Genomic DNA, 20,834 nt, shown 5'->3' with positions numbered 1-20,834 from the left:
GTTATGTTATGTTGTTAATTGGTTTATCGGTGTTATCGGTGAAAGTGGTGCCCCCACAAGCAGAAGCTTGCAATGCGCTTGTGGGGCGAATCACGCTTGGCGCATTGATGGGTGGTGATAGATTCAGCTCTATCTGTATCTACTAATTCATAGTAGTTGACCCGCGCCGAACAAAAAATTTGGTAGGGGAGATGGGGGCATAATGGCCACCTTAAGGAAAACAGTTATTTAACCATAGAAAATAGCTATAATATGGAGGTTACATTATTGTTTCGTGTTCAGACACTTGAAAAGCCTATTCCCTAACGGGCTGAAACGTGAAAAACTAGATGAAAACGTTAAAAAATGCATTTTAAAAAATTTTGCCAAAAGCTGAAGACCAGCCACTGTGGAGGCATAATGAGAACCCCCCCTGAGGCAGTATGAGCACCATTAATCAGAGCAAGATGTGCGTTTTTGCCGGGGAATCTAGCAGCGAATTCATTTCGATGAAGTCAGGTGAGTCGTAGATTCATCAAACAAAGCAATAACAAAATAATCTAGGTCTGTTTGTAGAATACAAACAATTCACTCACGCTCATACATTATGTGCTTTGTTTGGAGGATGATGCTTCTAGCCGTATAATGTAACAATAAAAAAATCGATCATGAATTGTGAATGGAAAAAAATCACCTCGAACAGAAATCTAACTCTAGTCTTTTGATTACCTCTCCGACACCTTACCAATAGGCTGAATTGTCGGATGAAAACTAGTCAAGGTGTGGCGCTATAAATCAATTTTAATTCGCTGCTAGATTCTACGGCAGAAAATGCTCATTATGCCTCGATAATATGGTGCTCTATATGCCCCTAGTCAACAAATTTAAGTAAAAACGTGTTTTAAAATTGATAAAAGTGAAAAATCAAAAATTTTATGATGGTGAAAATTGAGAAACAATGTGTACATCATGTTGCAGTGCGTACATTATAGATCAAGGTTATTTTAAGATCATAAGAGCTTATTTCGTGGTGCTCAAAAATTATAATATTTTCGTAACTTGAGAACCAAGCTAGTTTTTTTTAAATATCTCTGTAAAAATGATAAGGAGATTCCTTTTTTTGTGAAAAATTAATACTATAGGAAGTACGAAACAAATCCTCATGAAAATTTATTTAAGAAAATACGCACTTTCGAAGAAAAGCGTAGTTCTCATTATGCCTCGGGTGCTCGTTATGCCCTCATCTCCCCTATGTGATGAAAATGAACTTTCACTTTCACCGATAAGGCCGATAAACTAATTAACAAATACTAAATTATGATTTTTTTGTAACATTACTCCTTTTCTGGAAGACCCATCGACCAGAATTGAATGAGAGTCATAGCCTAATGATTTCCATCATCCATCATCGTCACGATCAAAAGCAGAAAACACCGATCCAGGAAATCTTCCAAATACTGGCCGACCAGCTACAAGGCCGCTTCATCGGTTGCCGCCGCCACGCCATTTCATCTCTCGTCCAAGGTAAATCTCTACTGGCATTCAGGACGCATCAAGCTCAATTAATTAGTTGTAAAACAAACGCGGCTTCTCTCGAGTTGCAACTCGCTCGCTTAAACGTTTTAGTTGTTTGATGAACTTGTCCAGTTTCTATCGTCAACTACTCTGGGGATGGTTGGATTCTTATACACTTGAAAAACCTTCTTCAAACAGCTTCAGATATCCCGTTGGGAAATGTTTCCAACTTGATAAGCATACAAGCAACATTCCGTCAGCGTAGGTAATCGTTCCATTTCAAGCGATGATCTGTAAACATGGTCAGCAGATCAATCACAAGCTACCGGGCTTACCCGGGTCCATTTCTACAAATATACAAGCCACGAGACCATCGAACATGGCTTAATGTCATGATGGCACCAATAATCCAGTTCACGCATGCGCAGCCCATGCGTGTCGTGATTCGATCTGTCCCTTAAGCATAAACATGTTTTGACATCAATATGGCAGCACCTGGTTATCCACCACGGAGATGACGACGACGGGAGGCGCTCTTTCATGAAGGCACGGCATCCGTGATAACAGGGAAAAATCATAACACAGGTATCAATCTATCTGAGGTTAATCTGTCATCAGCTTACACGGTTATCATGGGAATTATCTGGAGAGTTCATGTTGCTTTTTTCCCTTCAGTTCACAAGCGAGAACTCACAACAATTCGAGAAGATTGATTTTTTCAATTGCCAATCGTCAAATTTTCATGAAATGGATTTAATTTCAAGTTTTTGTTAACTTTTTTTATTTGGATGATAAGATACATATCATTGCAAGTTAAACAATGACTAGACCAGAAACAGTTAACTTTCTACTGACACTAGACATAACCAATCTTAACAATCAGATATTATTTTATCAAAAAATGGGCAGAACAATTCGGAAATGATATAAATATATTGAAAGCGAAGTACTTTAATAACATGTTAAACAGAGGTACACAAATTATTCTACAACAAGGCATTTTTAATTGAACTAAAAATGCGGCATAAGAAACTATCAAGAAAAGACAAATTATTTGCTTTTCACTTCGAGGGTTATCAACTTGATACTCTTTGCCATAGCACGAGAGGAAAATTTTGAAGCTACGAAAATTAATTGATGGCGGTCGCCAAAAAACAAAAAAAAACACCACTATTTCCTCTTAGTAGGCTAAATACTTCCAATAAAAATTGTAACAAACGAAAACAAACACAAACTTGATGTTTCCTCGCAGATGAATTTACTTATAGGAAAGGCAGGCTGAATGTGCATACTAAGGAGAAAACCTATTTGCCTATGTGATGCCTACCTTCAGGGGCAAAAATTATCGTAATAATTTTTTTTTAATTTCCAGCAAAAGCTGAAAGCAAACATCTTCTGGGTTCAATTTAAAGATGATTTTTTTTCGTTTTACTGTCTTTTCTTTTTTTTTATTTTATTCGTTTACAGAGGATTATAGACACTGTTATGTCCATTTTCGATTAACCCCAAGAAAAGTGCACCAAAGAATGTTTTGCTGAAATGTGTTGGCATTTTAAGTAGCTTTAATCAATTGACTTTTTTCTTTTTTTTTCTCTTCAAAACTATTTTGAAAGTATTCTTTATTGTATACCAATTTCGCAGACATTGCCCATCACTAATTGCAGTGTTTTCAAACAACACTTGAAATTGAATAACATTTTACGATTTTTTTTGTTACCTCCAATTTTTTTTTTAGTTTGTTGAGTAAATTTTCCTATCACATTCTGTTTTTCGTTATCCTGAAATGCTTTTAATTATCTCCTTCGAATTATTTGATCATCTTTTCAATAAACACTTTATTATATCTGTCAAAATGTGAATGCAAGAATTGTGGGTAAAGAACATTAAAAATATTCATCGAATTCTGATTCGCATCAACTTAAACCGTTGGGTTTCTTACAAAAAGGCAATTTAAGTAGAGAATAAAAGCATTTCTTCTTTCAATTTAAAACTAATTAGAACACGCGATTTCAGATTCTGTTAATAAATTTTGAAACTCAGTTTTTTTCTTAATTTCTTCTATGATTTTCTTTCTTAGATTTTGAATTCCTAAAGAAACACATTTTTTTGTAAATTTATCGAATTGAATGTATTTGCAATCAAAAATGATAGTTTGATGGTCATAGAGTAAGAAATTAAATTCAAGTTTGATAAATTTTATTCTGAATTGTATTGCTATTTCTCATCAATGTTCAAAATCTTCGTAAAGCCAGCTAGTTTTTTAACGTTGATTAAATAATTGGATTTACATTGTGATGTTGAATAAAATATGAGAACTGAAACTCAAATTTTGTTTCGAAAATTTGAGTGCAAACCAATGTCAAGTAGAAATTTTATTCTTTTTATTTTCTTAGCACTACCGATAAATTGGTATTAAACTTTCTTTTTATTTTCGGATCTTGGCTCACCTAAATATATTTGCGACTAAAATTTTTATTTTGAAAGCTTTTTGTATTTGAAGATGTTTTTGTATCAAAACCTGTTTCTGACTTCTGATACTGAGTGTTGGATCAAATTATGAATTTTAGTTCTACGAAGTTAACCTTTTTTATATTCTAAATTTCGTTTAGTTTTTGAGCATCTAAGCATAAAAGGAAGAAGAAGAGTTTTTCCTACGTTTCCTAATTTTCCATTTGTTTCTTCTCAATGATGAAATTTTCATGGAATCGCCACAAAGTTGATACCATTCTATTCTCAAACTAACTAAGTACATTCTTTACATTTCATAAAAAATCTTTTAAATCAATTTAAGGTTAAGGAATAAAGTAGGAACAAATAAGACGTTCTCGTGGTGTTACTATAAATATGTAACGGAATATATCATCTTTAATTAATTGTTTGGAGCATGTCATAATTTGTACAGTCATATCGATAAATATTCGTTTCTAAAGTAATATGACATTCTCTAATATGAGCGTAAAGCTTATCCGGGCCGAAAAAATCCGGGTTATTTTATCAAATTCCTGACAAAAAAAAATCGTTTTTTAAGATTTCAGAAACCGATAATGATGATTTTGTTGAATTAGAGTTTTTTATTCTGCAAATAAAGGGAATAAATCCGGGCTTAATTTTCAACAACGTCCGGGCAAATTCGGGCAATCTGGCAAATTTTGGGTATAGATAAGCTTAAAAAATGTCGAAGTTGTCTTGATTTTGAAGCAAAAATGACTATTTTCGGCAATATGATCATGCCAAGACTTTTATTTGATAAGAATAAAAACTAAAACTAAATAGGTATCAAAGACGAACACAACAAAAAAAATGCATGCAAATCGGATAAACCCTGCAAGAGTTATTTGGCGCATATATTCGCCTACATTTTTATATACAAGAAGAAAGATATTGCAAGTGGGACTGAAATATTTCCCAAAATAACATAAATATGCCGGCTTGGTTTCGGAAATCGGCTATTTTGACTATTTTTATTATAAAATCACATCTTAAACTGTAAGAGGTTTCAAAATTGCTCTTATGTTTATAAAACAGATGTCTGCTCATGTCAGTGGATACAGTATTCAGACTCTTATCTCAGACCATATTACCCTTTAGTATGCTGTGATCGAGATCGATCTCATGATCGTTGGCTCAGAAGACTTGAATCTGTAAGTGTATCTGTTTCTCTTCTGTGAAGAACATTCACTGAAACCATTATACCGTCAAACATCATGCAACAGCAGCGTTATATGAAACGTTTTTTTACCACAACGATTATTATGTATAAAAAAAAATTATTCGATTTGTCTTATAATATAATGTAATGAAATTATCATGATAATGATAATGATATAGTTTCTCACATCGTGAGATAGTTTTTTAATATTTTTGGTCCGAATTAAAAATTTAAAAAATCGAGCAATTCATGTACAAATTTTCATTTTTTTGATTCCGTAAAAAACTTTACCAAGTATGATGGATTGGTTTAATGATATTAACTGTAAACTGTATATTTCTTTTATTATCCTATACCAACAGTGTTGGTGTAAAAATATTTTTCGGATAATCACCAATTTTTTTAAAAATGAATATTTTTATAATCCAGTTACAAGTTCAGGCTAAAATGCATCAAAATCTAAATCAAAGATTCACCTTTTAAATCTCGGTTCCATACGCTGGAAAACGATTGTTTTCCATCGCGTGTTTGTTAATTTCAAAATTTCATTGATCCAAACATTTTTCTTTTTGATTTCAGCTAGTACAAATTTTTGTAGTATCTTTTACCCCTAAATTTATGCAGCACCTTTAGGGAAGAATGAGGATACTTGATCCCTTGGGATACTTGATTCCTTAGCTATATCTCGAAACTGGAATGTCTTACAAAGATCAAATGTTCTAGAAAAATGTGCCAAAATGAGCAAAATAACAATGCTTGCAGTTTAAAATTTTTTTACAAAATAATTGTTTGAGTAATTGAACTTTGTTTGAAAAATTCCACAAAATGTAACTTGAAGATCTTTTTTCATCACTTTAAAATGTTCCTTACATGGGAAAATTATGAAAAAAATATTTGCTCCAATGTATCAATCGTTCGAGCGTAAAATGAGCTTCATAATGTCATATTTTCAAAGTAATGGAAAACTTTCAACTTTTTTCAGAAAAAGTTTTCTAAAATGTTGATTATGGGTACAATTGATCCCCTAGAGTTGGGTACAATTGATCCCCCTTCCAAACGGCATATTCTTCTTCTGAATTGATCGTTATGATTGCTAATTACGAAATTACTAATATTCATCCAAAAACTAATATTTATCAAACAATTGTCTGAAGAAAAGAGCAAAAATAATTAATTTTCTCTTAATTATAAAAAATAGCGCCTTTAAATATGCAATGTTATTAGCGTTGAGACAAAGTTATAAAACTTTTTTTCTTATGCCTGCTATAAATTGTTTAATGAGAACAAACATGACCCAAATAGTCAATTAACATTCTATCTTGGGGTTTTATTAGATTTTTATACAAGGATTAGGGCTTCCTGAATAAAAGATCAAGTCTCCTTCAATAGGGGATCAAGTCTCCCCTAACTTCAGAAAAATCGCAATTTTTTTACTCCCACGAAAATGCTTCTAGTTCATCAACGGGTTCAAGTATCGTTCTAATTTTTGGAGCAAAGAAACTTGAAGTTACAAGCTGTCAGAAAATGTCAAAGACGGCGAGTTGCTAAATTTTTCCAAAAAGATATGGTGAAAATAAGAAAAGGGGATCAAGTATCCCCACTCTCCCCATGCTTTTTCTTAAAAACCATTTATGATTAAAAAAATGCAATATTTAATTATAAAATTACTAAAATTTGTGCTTCATCCGTTATGACATCAAAAAGATATAAAAACTAAAAATTTTCAAACGTTTTCATTTGATTTTTTATTAAAACAAGGTTTATTGCAACTTACCCCATTTTCTTAGTAGGGTGAAAACCGTTTGTTTTTGTACATTTTAAAATAACTGGTGAAACCAAAAAAAATCTGACTTCGTCAATTTGATATCCCATCAATCTTAAGACTTTTGATGTACAAGAATCCGTGGGCATTAAGTTTTTAGAAGCCATTGAAGTCGAAAAGTGTTGCATGATGCCCCAGTTGACGGTATACAACGTATTCAATTAGGATTTTTTCCTTTCGAATCTGTTTGCGTTCAGTAGCTCTCTGAAACTTGATGGTTTCCTTTTCTGTAGCGTGACAAAAATATGTTTTCAACATTTTTAGCTTTGAAATACACTTAAGTAAAAAAAAAATATCATGTATTAACTCAAAACAGTTTATTTTAACTATTCGTTGAAAATTAAGTTAGAGTTTGTTCGCGCTTTTGAATTTCTAATATATTTTTCTTGTTTGTTTAGAACAGTTAGCGTCCATAATCAGGGGAGTGTGGTGAGCCGCTAAGTTAAAAAGACCTAAGCAATCGAAAGATTCCTTTTAACTCAACCATGGGGATTTTGATTTTCCTTCGTGAGGTTTCTTGATTATTTGAAAATTGTTTTTTTACATAGTCTTAAAGACATTTTTAGCCCAAGAATCTTGCTGGAAATATGAACTAGGAATGACTTGTAGAACCGTTACTAATCCGATTAGAAACCGGCAATGGACATCTGCCTTACGAAAAGTTAACCTTTTTTCTGCTGCCAGTATACGTTCGATCAATCCAGCATCACAGCCAAAGCAAATAAATCATAAAACATCCCAGCTCTTAATCCATTCTCTGAAGTCTTCCCCGGCTGGGTACTCAAAGGGGAGGTGGGGCGTTTTACCCCTGAGAACAAGTACAATTATCATGTTCACCAGTTTCCCGATGTGACTGCATTTCCAATTGGATCAACTTCATACTTCTTCCGTAGTCAGGCAAGTATTGTTGATTTTAAAGTTATTCGATCTGGCGGATGTTCGCGCTTCTCGTCTACCGACCCACGAGACTGACTAACGAATCTACCGCAAGAAACAAGAATTTTTCTTAATCGACAATACCAAAACCACAGAAGAACCTTGTGAATGGGAAAGCTTTGTGGCTCAACCTACATAATTCTTTGGCTTGTTTGCTGTTGCTGCTGCTGCTGCACCATCATTAAATTGGTATGCTTTTGATTGATTTTACATGGGAAAATACATTTCCCATGCAGAAGAGCGGGCGAGGAGCCGTCTTTAATCCGACTAGAAGGCCGGACCTCTGCTTTCGGAACGGAAATGGGCGATTGAATTAAACCCGGTTGTCACTTGGTTGGACCTTTCGAGTGTTGATGACTTCTATGCAGCGTGAGTGTTTTTTTTGTAGACTATTTAGGACTAAGCATTTTTTTATCTGATTTATTTTTAAAGTGTATATTTTTAGCATAAACATGTTGACCTTTTTGTTCTTAAACTCTGTTTTAGAACTCTCAATTGATAATTTTTGTTTCCCCAAAGAAACTCCATCTCTAAAAAAAAAAATAAGCACATGGGTAAATTCTATATTTTATACAGGATGATTGGTCAATTATTTGCCTGTCAATTCCGCCAGAATTTATTACTATTTTTTGAGGAAATTTATAACCTTTCCTCACAAAATTCTTAACTTCCAGGCGTTTGAAGGTCGATTTAGAGTTGTCCAAGCAAAGTGAAATTCCGCACAATTTGTTGTCTGGATTAGTGTATCGATATTATGGGCTGGAATTTGATTTAAAAAAAACTTAATATGACAAAAACGACAAAAATGACAAAAATAACTAAAATGACAAAATGACAAAAATGACAAAAATGACAAAAATGACAAAAAAGACAAAAATGACAAAAATGACAAAAATGACAAAAATGACAAAAATGACAAAAATGACAAAAATGACAAAAATGACCAAAATGACAAAAATGACAAAAATGACAAAAATGACAAAAATGACAAAAATGACAAAAATGACAAAAATGACAAAAATGACAAAAATGACAAAAATGACAAAAATGACAAAAATGACAAAAATGACAAAAATGACAAAAATTACAAAAATGACAAAAATGACCAAAATGACAAAAATGACAAAAATGACAAAAATGACAAAAATGACAAAAATGACAAAAATGACAAAAATGACAAAAATGACAAAAATGACAAAAATGACAAAAATGACAAAAATGACAAAAATGACAAAAATGACAAAAATGACAAAAATGACAAAAATGACAAAAATGACAAAAATGACAAAAATGACAAAAATGACAAAAATGACAAAAATGACAAAAATGACAAAAATGACAAAAATGACAAAAATGACAAAAATGACAAAAATGACAAAAATGACAAAAATGACAAAAATGACAAAAAATGACAAAAATGACAAAATGACAAAAATGACAAAAATGACAAAAATGACAAAAATGACAAAAATGACAAAAATGACAAAAATGACAAAAATGACAAAAATGACAAAAATGACAAAAATGACAAAAATGACAAAAATGACAAAAATGACAAAAATGACAAAAATGACAAAAATGACAAAAATGACAAAAATGATAAAAATGACAAAAATAACTAAAATGACAAAATGACAAAAATGAAAAAAAATGACAAAAATGACAAAAATGACCAAAATGAAAAAAATGACAAAAATGACAAAAATGACAAAAATGACAAAAATGACCAAAATGACAAAAATGACAAAAATGACAAAAATGACAAAAATGACAAAAATGACAAAAATGACAAAAATGACAAAAATGACAAAAATGACAAAAATGACAAAAATGACAAAAATGACAAAAATGACAAAAATGACCAAAATGACAAAAATGACAAAAATGACAAAAATGACAAAAATGACAAAAATGACAAAAATGACAAAAATGACAAAAATGACAAAAATGACAAAAATGACAAAAATGACAAAAATGACAAAAATGACAAAAATGACAAAAATGACAAAAATGACAAAAATGACAAAAATGACAAAAATGACAAAAATGACAAAAATGACAAAAATGACAAAAATGACAAAAATGAAAAAAATGACAAAAATGACAAAAATGACAAAAATGACCAAAATGAAAAAAATGACAAAAATGACAAAAATGACAAAAATGACAAAAATGTCAAAAATGACAAAAATGACAAAATTGACAAAAATGACAAAAATGACAAAAATGACAAAAATGACAAAAAATGACAAAAATGACAAAAATGACAAAAATGACAATAATGACAAAAATGACAAAAATGACAAAAATGACAAAAATGACAAAAATGACAAAAATGACAAAAATGACAAAAATGACAAAAATGACAAAAATGACAAAATTGACAAAATTGACAAAATTGACAAAATTGACAAAATTGACAAAATTGACAAAATTGACAAAATTGACAAAATTGACAAAATTGACAAAATTGACAAAATTGACAAAATTGACAAAATTGACAAAATTGACCAAATTGACAAAATTGACAAAATTGACAAAATTGACAAAATTGACAAAATTGACAAAATTGACAAAATTGACAAAATTGACAAAATTGACAAAATTGACAAAATTGACAAAATTGACAAAATTGACAAAATTGACAAAATTGACAAAATTGACAAAATTGACAAAATTGACAAAATTGACAAAATTGACAAAATTGACAAAATTGACAAAATTGACAAAATTGACAAAATTGACAAAATTGACAAAATTGACAAAATTGACAAAATTGACAAAATTGACAAAATTGACAAAATTGACAAAAATGACAAAAAAAGACAAAAATGACAAAAAAAATCATTTTTCATTTTTATCATTTTTGTGAATTTATTTAATCTTTGTCATTTTAAATTTTTTATTTTTTGCTTTGTTTACAATTTGGTGTCACTTGTCATTGAAATTTAATTGTAATTTTTTATTTTGTTTATGCCGAACGGTTGTTAGGCTGAATGGTCGTTGGTTTTTCATGCTAGGCATATATGACATATTAACGCTTTTTTGCATGTTAGGCCGAACGGTAGTTAGGCCGAATGGTCGTTAGGCCGAATGGATTTAAGGTCAGATTCGACCTTTCGGATTGGCGACCATATTTAAAAAAATTCTTGTTGACCTATCAACCATTATTTATGATAATTCAGCCTTAGGTTATTTGGCCTAGCGACCATTCGGCCTAGCAATCATTTGGTTTGGTGTTCATTCGGCCTTACGACCATTTGCCCCGACTACCATTCGGCCAAATGACCATTCGACCAACTGACCAATCGGCATAATGAATATTCGGCCTAATGACCATTCAGCTAAACGACACATCCTTTCGGCTTTGTGTCATTTCGGCCTAACAGTCATCGGTTGAATAACCGTCGGCCGAAAAACCCATTAGGCCTAGTCATTCGGCCTTGTAACCCATTCGGCCTAACGTCCATCGGCCGGATGACCTTCGGCCGAATAGTTTTCGGCCTCATGACTCTCAGCCAAATGACCCATCCTCAATAGAAAGGAACCGGTTTTCCATAAACAAATAGTAAATCAGCTCAAAACGTCGATTCTTGAGCAAAAAAACTTTTGTTTTCGAGATGACGCCTCAATCTTCATTTTATAAACAAAAATTTCGATTCTCCCGTTTTGTTTAGTTCCCTCTCAGGTATTTTTTTAGGGTGAACAAAACGAAACTTTGAACTCTTTGAGCTGCCCCTCAATCAAGTTCGTCAACGTCAACTAGTCAGACAAATATTAAATTGGGTTATTCCACAATAAATCAAATAAATTGGTCGCAGTGGAATTGTTCATAAAAAAAAAAGATCGATTGAGCCAAAATTATGCACAGATTATTACTTTGGGCCAACTTACAAAATATATAGGGTTCGTTTTTGAAATTCGACGTGATCGTTTTCGTTGCCACCCTATCCTTCATACACTGTGATGAAAAGTTGTGTTTGAAAAATAGCTTATAAAATTGTTTTTGAAAATTAATATTTAATTTCGAATCATAATTTCTACAAAACTTTTATTTTCTCAATACGCAATTTAAACAAAGTACCGAGTCTACCGTACTTAATCTTGCCACCAAACCATATGTTGTACTATCACATGTATCAAGCAACATTCTCACTGATCCATCATTGCAGCTTAACGAAATGCATGTGCGGCAAAAAAAGCAAGAATTCCACCGCCCCACAACTGGACGAGATGACCCCGCAGAGCTGGTCTTCGCTGGCCGGCCGTCTCAAGTTGCTTTACGATTCGACCCACGACTACCATCCGCAGTTCCAGGGCTACGAGTTGGGAACCGTTATCAAACAGGCGGACACCGTACTGCTGGGCTACCCACTGAACTATCAGCATCTGAGGATGACCCCTCGAACCCGGAGTAATGATCTGCGTTTTTACGAGCGTGTCACCCGAGCAACAGGGCCGGCAATGACCTGGGCGATGCATGCCATAAACCACCTGGATCTGGGCGAGATCGAGGATGCCGAGAGGAATTTCGAGCGTAGCTACCGATCATACGTGCGGGCTCCATTCCACGTGTGGTGCGAGGTCCCACCGGATCAAACTGGGGCCGTGAACTTTATCACCGGTGCGGGTGGCTTCCTTCAAGCGATCATCAACGGTTTCGCTGGAGTTCGGTTGTACTTGGATCGGCTGGAGATAAATCGACCCAGGCTGCTGCCCGGGACCCAAGGATTGACAATAAAAGGGTTGGAATATCTCGGAGCCAGATTGACTATGTGCATCTCCAAGGCGATGGTGACGCTTGAAGCAACTCAACTAACTCGAGATTTGATGCTACATTCCGGCGACAAAGAGGAACCAATTTCACTGAATACGATATGTAAGGTATATGACTCATTAGAATTGACCGGTATTAATTTCTAATTTTTTTTTCAGACGATATAACCAACACGAACATTACTATTCGAAACAAACTCAACGTATTTGGCGAATGTTCTCTCCCACAAGATACCTTGTCAATCATCAATGTTTAATCAGAAGTCAGCGAGAAGCTCAGTCATTGAGAAAAACTGACAACCCAATTTTTATATACGAGGATCAATTGAAGTAGCAATTGATCCACCAACAATGAGCATTTTTTCTCAACTTTTTCTTCTAATTTCTTTACTATGAATAACCAATAAAAATATTTTTCGCGAGTGAAGAAAAAACATGTACAGTGCCATCAAGTGACCGTTTAACCAATGATCAAATCCTCGTTTATATTTCATAAGGTTTTCCATTATTTATATTTTATTTTATTCCATATGAGTCCCATGTGCGTGCATTTCCATAATTTTTGAGCTATCGATGGGAAGCTTCCTTATGGTCCAAATTACCCATTAAACAATTGGTTGATCAAAGTTTGATCCTAAAGTTTAGAAAAAAAATTTACATATGACCCTTGAGGTGCTTCCGGTGAAAAATACTCGCATTTGAGTCTCATTAGCAACGTTGAATGAAAATTATTCTCTTTGGCTTAACGATCTACAGGCCTCCCATGAACTCATAACAATACCTAAGTCCAAAAAGAGCATGAGAAATATACATCTTATACATCATATTTGTTGATGGACCTTGGATCTACTCTCATTAGCAAGTTGGTCGGCCATCTCGTTTCCAATAATGCCGGCATGTCCTGGTATCCATATCAAGCTAATCTTTTTACTCTCCATAAGCAGCTCGCAGGATTGAATCCAAGAATTACGAGATTTGCCTGCTTCAATTGCTTTCAAGCAGCTTGCACTATCTGAAAAGATAGCGCACTTTTTGTTTTTGGGAGAATTTTTGATTGCTGTTAAGATTGCCATGGTCCCAGCACAGAATACAGAACAAGTATCTTGTAATCTTTCACTGGTCGAGCTTATTTCTGAAAATATTCCGAAACCTGTTGAACCATTTGCTTTTGAGCCGTCTGTAAAAATTTTTACGAAGTCTGAATATTTTTTATTGATTTCTTCATGATATACCGATAAAACTTTATGAGAGCTATCGCCTGCATAAATTTGCCGGGCAATTGATTAATCTACACACGGTTTTATGTGGTCCCATCTATGTGGGCCCCATCTAATAAGAGGTGTAATTTTTGGAAAGTTACATGACGTTATCGTTTCAAAAAATGTAGTTATCCTTTTAATCAAGACAAGATCTTTCAATGTGCGTCCCATTTCAATCATTCTTATTGCAGTTCTGGCTTCAGTTAATGCTACCAAATAACCGAAAGGAAGTTGACCAACTTCACAAAGCATGGCTTTAGTAGGGCTTGTGCAAAAGGCGCCAGAGGTTAAACGCACAGCTTTGTTGTACACAGATTGTAATACTGGAAGGACATGTTCTTTTTTTCTACCAGCTACACAAATACCGTACAACAATCGGGGAACAATAATGCTTTTTACAATTCTTGTGAGCGTTTCTCTCGATCCTCTTACTTAAGATCCGATCATTTTTAAAACGTTTATCATATCAGACGCCGATTCTTTTCTTCCCTTGGCATGCTTCATAAAATTCATTTTTGAATCAAAAGTAACACCCAAGACTTTAAGCGTTTTCACTGTTGGAACTGTAAGATCACCCACAGTTATCTCAGGAACATGTCCTCGATGACGACGATTCTGACAAGTGTGCAAAAGTTGGCATTTTTCTATCGCAAGACGGAAACCGACAGATGTTAGCCAATGGTTCGCTTTTTCAACGGCTTTCTGAATTTTTGCTCTGAGTTTTTTTCTCTGTTTTCCATAAGCTACCAACAAAATATCATCAGCGTAAGTGATAATTTGGACATTTGTAGGGATAACTTCGAAAATAGGATTCATACCTACAAGAAAAAGTGTTACGGAAAGTACTGATCCTTGTGGAATCCCTTGAGCAGCAGTTCGCAAAGACGGATAAGTTGATCCGATTCTTACTTTAAAAGTTCGGTTGACTAAAAAGTTTTTTATGAATTTAGTATTTTTCCTGAAAAATTCATTTTTATTAGTGTAGAGATGACTGCGTCTCTATTCAAAGTATCATATGCTTTAGAAATATCCATTGACAGCATTTCGATGTGTTGATTATCTCTTAATGGCTTATCAAAAAATTCTTTTAGTTCAGCGAAATAAACATCGGTGCCTAGTCCTCTAGAAATTTTTTGTCTTCTAATTTACAAATTCAACGGCTGTTAACTATTCTTTCCAAAACTTTTTCTATGCAACTTATTAATGAAATTGGACGATAATCTTCTGGGTTGCCACTTTTTTTTATTTTTTTTTATGAATTTTATGAATTATAGACTCTTTCCAACAATCAGGAATTCTTCCTGATTTCCACACTACATTTTAAGTATTAAGTAAGCATAATTTACCAGATAAAGGTAGGTTTTTCAAGAGGGGATACCCTACATCATCACATCCAGTGCTTTTACGGGAGCACTTACTTAGAGCCCAGTCTAATTCGTTGAGTGTGAGATCTAGATTTAGATTTAGATTTTTATCAGGTTCAGGATTTTGTGGTAAATCGTTTGTGACAGAAAAAATGTTAGAAGAGGTACTCATTTTCTCAAAATGGTCGGCAAGGGTTTCAGCAACTACAACCGGGTCAGTTGTGAGAGTATTCCCGCTTTTAATAAAGTGTTGTGGACTTCTATAACGACCTTGGAGCACAGCAATTCTTTTCCAAAGAGCGGACGAATTGGTGCTTGGATTCAAACCCTCAACAAAATCATCCCAACTACGGTGTTTAGCTTCTTTTACAATTTTCATCGTTTTGTTACGATTTTCCCGCAATATGACTAAGGCTTTTTGGAAATCAGGGTGATTAGGGCTAAGTTTACGAAGAGATCTAAGGGCTTTACGACGGGATTTTACTGCAAATGCAACTTCACTATTCCACCATGGAACATGTTTTTTGCCCAAAAGACCACTTGATTTAGGGATACAAGAGAATCCGGCTTGACGAATCAGATTTAAAAACATTTCAGGGGAATATAATTCATTAACATCAAGAGAGCAATTTAGGGAGTCTTGGTATTTAGCCCAATCACCTTTATCGAATAACCATTTAGGGATACATTAAATAGGAGGACAACTTTGAATGAGGAGTAAAAGTATAGGGAAATGATCACTGCCACAGAAATCATTAACCACACACCATTTTGTGTTACTGAGTGTCGAAGACGACAATGTTAAGTCAACAGATGATTCACTACCATTGGCCAAACTAAAAAAAGTCATTGAATCATCGTTTAATATACTGAGGTTGAATTCATCAATTACACTTATTTATCAGTATTTTTCCGCGAAGATCGGTAGAAATCCCACCCCAGATTTCAGAATGAGCGTTCATGTCACCCATTATGGTGAAAGGTTTCGGAAGTTGTTTTATCAACTCTTGCAAGTCAGTTTTAAGAGTACTATTATCACGAGACGGAGGAATGTTAATTGATACAAAAGTATGATCACTAGGTAAACTTATTTTCAATGCAATAGCTTGTAAGGTAGTGTTAAGGAGAACATTGACACAAGGAAATACCGCTTAGCAGCGATAGCTACCACACCCCATCCTGTTAGTTGCGAGGGAGGTTTACAGAACAAATCATATTTAGAATCAAATGTACGACAATTCGGTTGACACAATATTGATTGAAGCAGATTATATTTGGATTATATCGATTTACAAGGATTTGTAACTCTGACAGACGAGCTCTATAACCTCTGAGGTTCCACTGTAAGGCTATTGCGTTAGTTGATTCTTTGGAAATGTTATTGTTATTAATTATACGTGTAATAGTGTTATTAGAACAAATATCCATTAAAAGAAAAGGAAAAAAGAACACGGAACCTTTAGAATTACTAAACGTGATCAAAGGGAAATTTTAATCCAGTATTCAAAGACAGAGAATAAATGAATGATCATGCTACTCCATCACACGATTGCTAGAAACATTGGACTTAACACTGTTCATGTTAACTTCTTGATAAACTTGTTTTTTCGAAGGGGGTGAACTGCAGTTGTAACGATTGTTTTGTTCTTTTTCGGGACTTTTTTGTCGTTTGTTACCTCCGTCATCTTTGGAGAGGGTAATGTAGGGAACACGTTCGTCCGGTGGCAGTTCCTGGAGTTCGGTGGTTGGTTTCGGGGAGGTGGTGAGGGTGGATACAGGTTGACTGGGTTCTCGATCTTTCTTCAGGGCGGCGACTTCGTTGATAAGCTTTTCAAGTAGAGCTCTCAAGTTGAATATTTCTTTCTCCTTTTCTGCAAGCTTTTCGGTGAGTTCCAAAACTGCTGGGGTTCTCAGTAGATTCATACGCGACTGTGCAACTTTCATTTCCTGGTTACGTGAGAGTTGGTATTTTCGTCTGGCTTCCTCGTATGAGACGTCATTGTCAACTTTTATTTTGACAATCTCCATTTCTTCTTTTTTCCGATGACAATCTCTGGATCTAGAGCTATGGGCACCATTACAATTCGTACAATGGGGCTCAGGTCGACAAGGATCGTCAGTTGTTTCGTGTTCCTTGGAGCGTTCAGGGCATGTCGGAAAATTTTTGCAAAATTTTTTCGCATGACCAAATTGCCAGCACAGAGCACACTGCAGTGGGCTTGGATAATATGGACGGGTTTTGATTCTCAAAAATCCAAATGAGACTGTTTCTGGTACCGTGGTTCCTTGTATGGTTAGCAAAATTGTAGAGGTTGGTAGAAGCTTTGATTTGTTTTTCGGATCCTTTTTGTAAAATCATTTAGCTTCAATAACTCGTTGCGTTCTTAAACCTTCCAATAACTCGTCGTCACTGATGTGGAGACCATATTGACAGCTTATTATGCACTTTCGGATATTGAGTGTGTTATGATAACAGATCGTAATACCTGATCCATCAATCAAAGTTTTCAACTGTAGTAATTTTTCAACCGGACTACGTTGACGCACTTTAAGCACATATCTAGAGCCTTTAGCCTCGGGACGAGCATCTTCTATTTTCCCTACTGCTTGCTCGATCGATTTCTTGATGATAAACGGATTATCAGGCAATCTCTCGCTTTCTTTCGCAGCTTTCAACATGAGAACCGACAGCTCTCCGTTGATCGGGTCCATCCATTCTGGCAATTTACGTCCAGCAAAACGGCTATCAACGGTTTTAGAAACATTGGCAGAGGTGTTCCAAGCAGTTCGCAAACTGTTTTCCGGGTCAGAAGTAGAAGAACCTTCTCCTGCCCTGTGACATTGGCCTGAGGCCATCTCACAGTCGTGGTTGACCGAAGCCAACCACTAGCCTTTACCCTTTTCCAACACTCGACCGCGAAGGCTTAAGGTACCACTGTTAAGAAACCACTTCCGAACAAATCGATAACGGTCACTCACTCGTCACACACAGGTTAGGTATAATCACGTTTTGTTTTAAACCACGTGGTTTTAAAAGTGTTATTTAAAAAACAAATTGTTTTTCACTTTAATTTTCCTTTATGATACACACTTTAGTTCTTCTTGCGATATAAAAACACTTCAACTTCACAGCCGTATCGCGTTCGCTTAACAATATCCAAAATTGATTTCCGATTTATTCAAGACAAATGGTAGCTCATTAAACTCAACTGTACTCGTTGGTTTCTGAGAGCGAAATAATTAATTTTATTTGAACATTTAGGAAGGCATAAAAATTCAATAGTAAATAAAATATCATGAGTGTACGACCAACTTTACGATTGAATTTTTCTTTTTCGAGGGCAGTTTTAACGAAATCTTTTCAAAATACTATTCACGACAATGAAGATCTGGTATAAAACAAAAGGAGAGAAAAGAGTGACTTTTTTACATTTTCCTGTCTGCATGGAATACAAAATCCCACCTGCGGACGGCGGTCTAATTATTAATGAGTGCAGTGAAAACCTGTCAAGTGGTTTATGAGATAAAGGGTGATACGGTCAAAATTTGGTCAAGGGAAAACGCTTGTAAATCGGTGAAATCATTTATTTAAAAAATCAAATTAAATTTCTTTTTCAAGTTTAATTAGTATGAAATTCAGGAAAAGTATTCAGTTAGGCTTCCGCTTTTCCAAATCCGAATTGCCGGGCCTTACGCTTAAACCCTGCCATCAGGTTTTGTACAACCTTGTCCACCTTCTTCGCCGCAGAAAGCCAGTTTGCCTTGAACTGCTGCTCGTCCTTAGCAGTTTTTTTTAATCTTCTATAGGTCCCGCTTGAAAATAGCCCAGTATTTCTCAATTGGGCGGAGCTCTGACGTGTTGGGAGGGTTCTTGTCCTTAGGAACCACCTGCACGTTGTTGGCGGCGTACCACTCCATGGCCTTTTTACCGTAATGGCAAGATGCCAAATCCGGCCAAAACAGTACGGAATAACCGTGTTTCTTCAGGAAAGGCAGCAGACGTTTATTCAAACACTCTTTCGCGTAAATTTCTTGGTTGACAGTCCCGGAAGCTATGAAAATGCTGCTTTTCAAGCCACAGGTACAGATGGCTTGCCAAACCAGATATTGCTTCGCGAACTTTGGCAGTTCCATGTGCTTGAGAATATCTGCTACCTTTCTCTTTCTTTTGCCGTAGAAAACTCCTGTCCCGGAAGCTGCTTGTAGTCGGCTTTGACGTAGGTTTCGTCGTCCATTACCACGCAGTCAAACTCCGTCAGCATCGTCGTGTACAGCCTCCGGGATCGCGCTTTGGCCGTCGTATTTTGTTTATCATTGCGATTTGGAGTCACTACCTTCTTGTAAGTCGATAGTCCGGCTCGTTTTTCGGCTCGATGCACGGTTGTTGACGATACACCTAGCTTATTTGCGGCATCTCGGAGAGAGAGGTTAGGGTTTCGCTTGAAACTACCGGCAACTCTCTTTGTCGTCTCATCGGCTGCCGGTCTTCGATTTCCCCCCGATCCAGACTTCCTGGCTGTCGATCAACGTTCCCCAAACACTTTAATTACATTTGTAACGGTTGATTTGGCAACTTTTGGCGATTTTGCCAGCTTTGCGTGCGAGTAGCTCGGATTTTCGCGATGCGCGAGCAAAATTATGATACGCTGCTCTTCTTCCTTGGATGGCATTTTGACAACTGAAGAGTGAATTCCAAAATCAAAATAGGAGCAACATTCTACACACACACACCTTCAAAATGAGGGGTGTTCAGGTTTTTTAAAAGCAAAATTGAAAGAAATACGTCAAGTTGATATTGACCAAATTTTGACCGTATCACCCTTTAAATTCGTAGGTATCTTATTTGATAGATGTTAGCTGTTGGATAGGGGTATGTTTTTTGACATTAAAAAATAATCAATTCAACGGGCATCACTGCTGGTGCCTAACAAACTTTTGCTTTAAAAATATTTATAAGACATCCTCAAAATATTCGATTTTCTCATACAAACATAGAAGCTCAATTTTACTCTTGTTAAGATTACTTCAAAACTCTGCAAAAAATGATGGATGTTCAATTTCACTCTTGAAAAGATTATTTATAAATTTTCCAAAATCATGAATGGATTTCCAACCAAAAAAAAGCTTTTCGGCAAGGTTGTCAAAAAATTTTTTTTTGCAGAGAAATGAATCCAACTGTGTTAGATGAAATTTCAGGGACTAGATAAGAGAAAATCGATGTTGAAAAACATGCGAAAAAAATTCGCCTTGTCTCGCGGTAGGACTTGAACCCACATCTTGCGCCTCTCCGGGGCCTATGTATCAACATTCTACTACAGGAGACCAACCTGGCGTATGAATATTATACTGGTTGAGTGTCGATGTCTATCGGAATGAAGGGAATAGTTCTCCCATGTGATCATAATCATTTTTGATTTACTTTAGATTCATTGAAAATTCATGATAAATAGGGTTTTTTTTTTAACATTTTAATTCAGAAAAATAAATAAACATTACCAATCTTTTCATACTTTTCTAATTCAAAGACGAAAATC

The 20,834-nt window shown here is 35.0% G+C and overlaps 1 protein-coding gene across 8 annotated transcripts in view; it reads left to right on the top strand.

The window, feature by feature from the left end:
* LOC129743766 (protein-glucosylgalactosylhydroxylysine glucosidase-like) overlaps positions 1-13,602 on the top strand; it is a 118,120-nt gene extending 104,518 nt beyond the window's left edge. For 5 of the 8 annotated variants that reach the window (XM_055735919.1, XM_055735918.1, XM_055735916.1 and 2 more), the window contains 2 exons: positions 12,074-12,780; positions 12,837-13,599. In XM_055735919.1, coding sequence (XP_055591894.1) covers positions 12,074-12,780; positions 12,837-12,934 — 805 coding nt within the window. In that variant the 3' untranslated portion in view covers positions 12,935-13,599. Of the gene's footprint in view, positions 1-12,073; positions 12,781-12,836 lie in introns of all 8 variants that reach the window. The other 3 variants (XM_055735913.1, XM_055735914.1, XM_055735915.1) reach the window with 2 other exon arrangements.
* The last annotated feature ends 7,232 nt before the right edge of the window (positions 13,603-20,834 follow it).

Source organism: Uranotaenia lowii, chromosome 2 (genome assembly GCF_029784155.1).
Source record: "Uranotaenia lowii strain MFRU-FL chromosome 2, ASM2978415v1, whole genome shotgun sequence".
NCBI classification, from domain to species: Eukaryota; Metazoa; Arthropoda; class Insecta; order Diptera; family Culicidae; genus Uranotaenia; species Uranotaenia lowii.
Note: the sequence above shows the minus strand (reverse complement) of the source record. Positions and strands in the feature narration are given on the sequence as shown.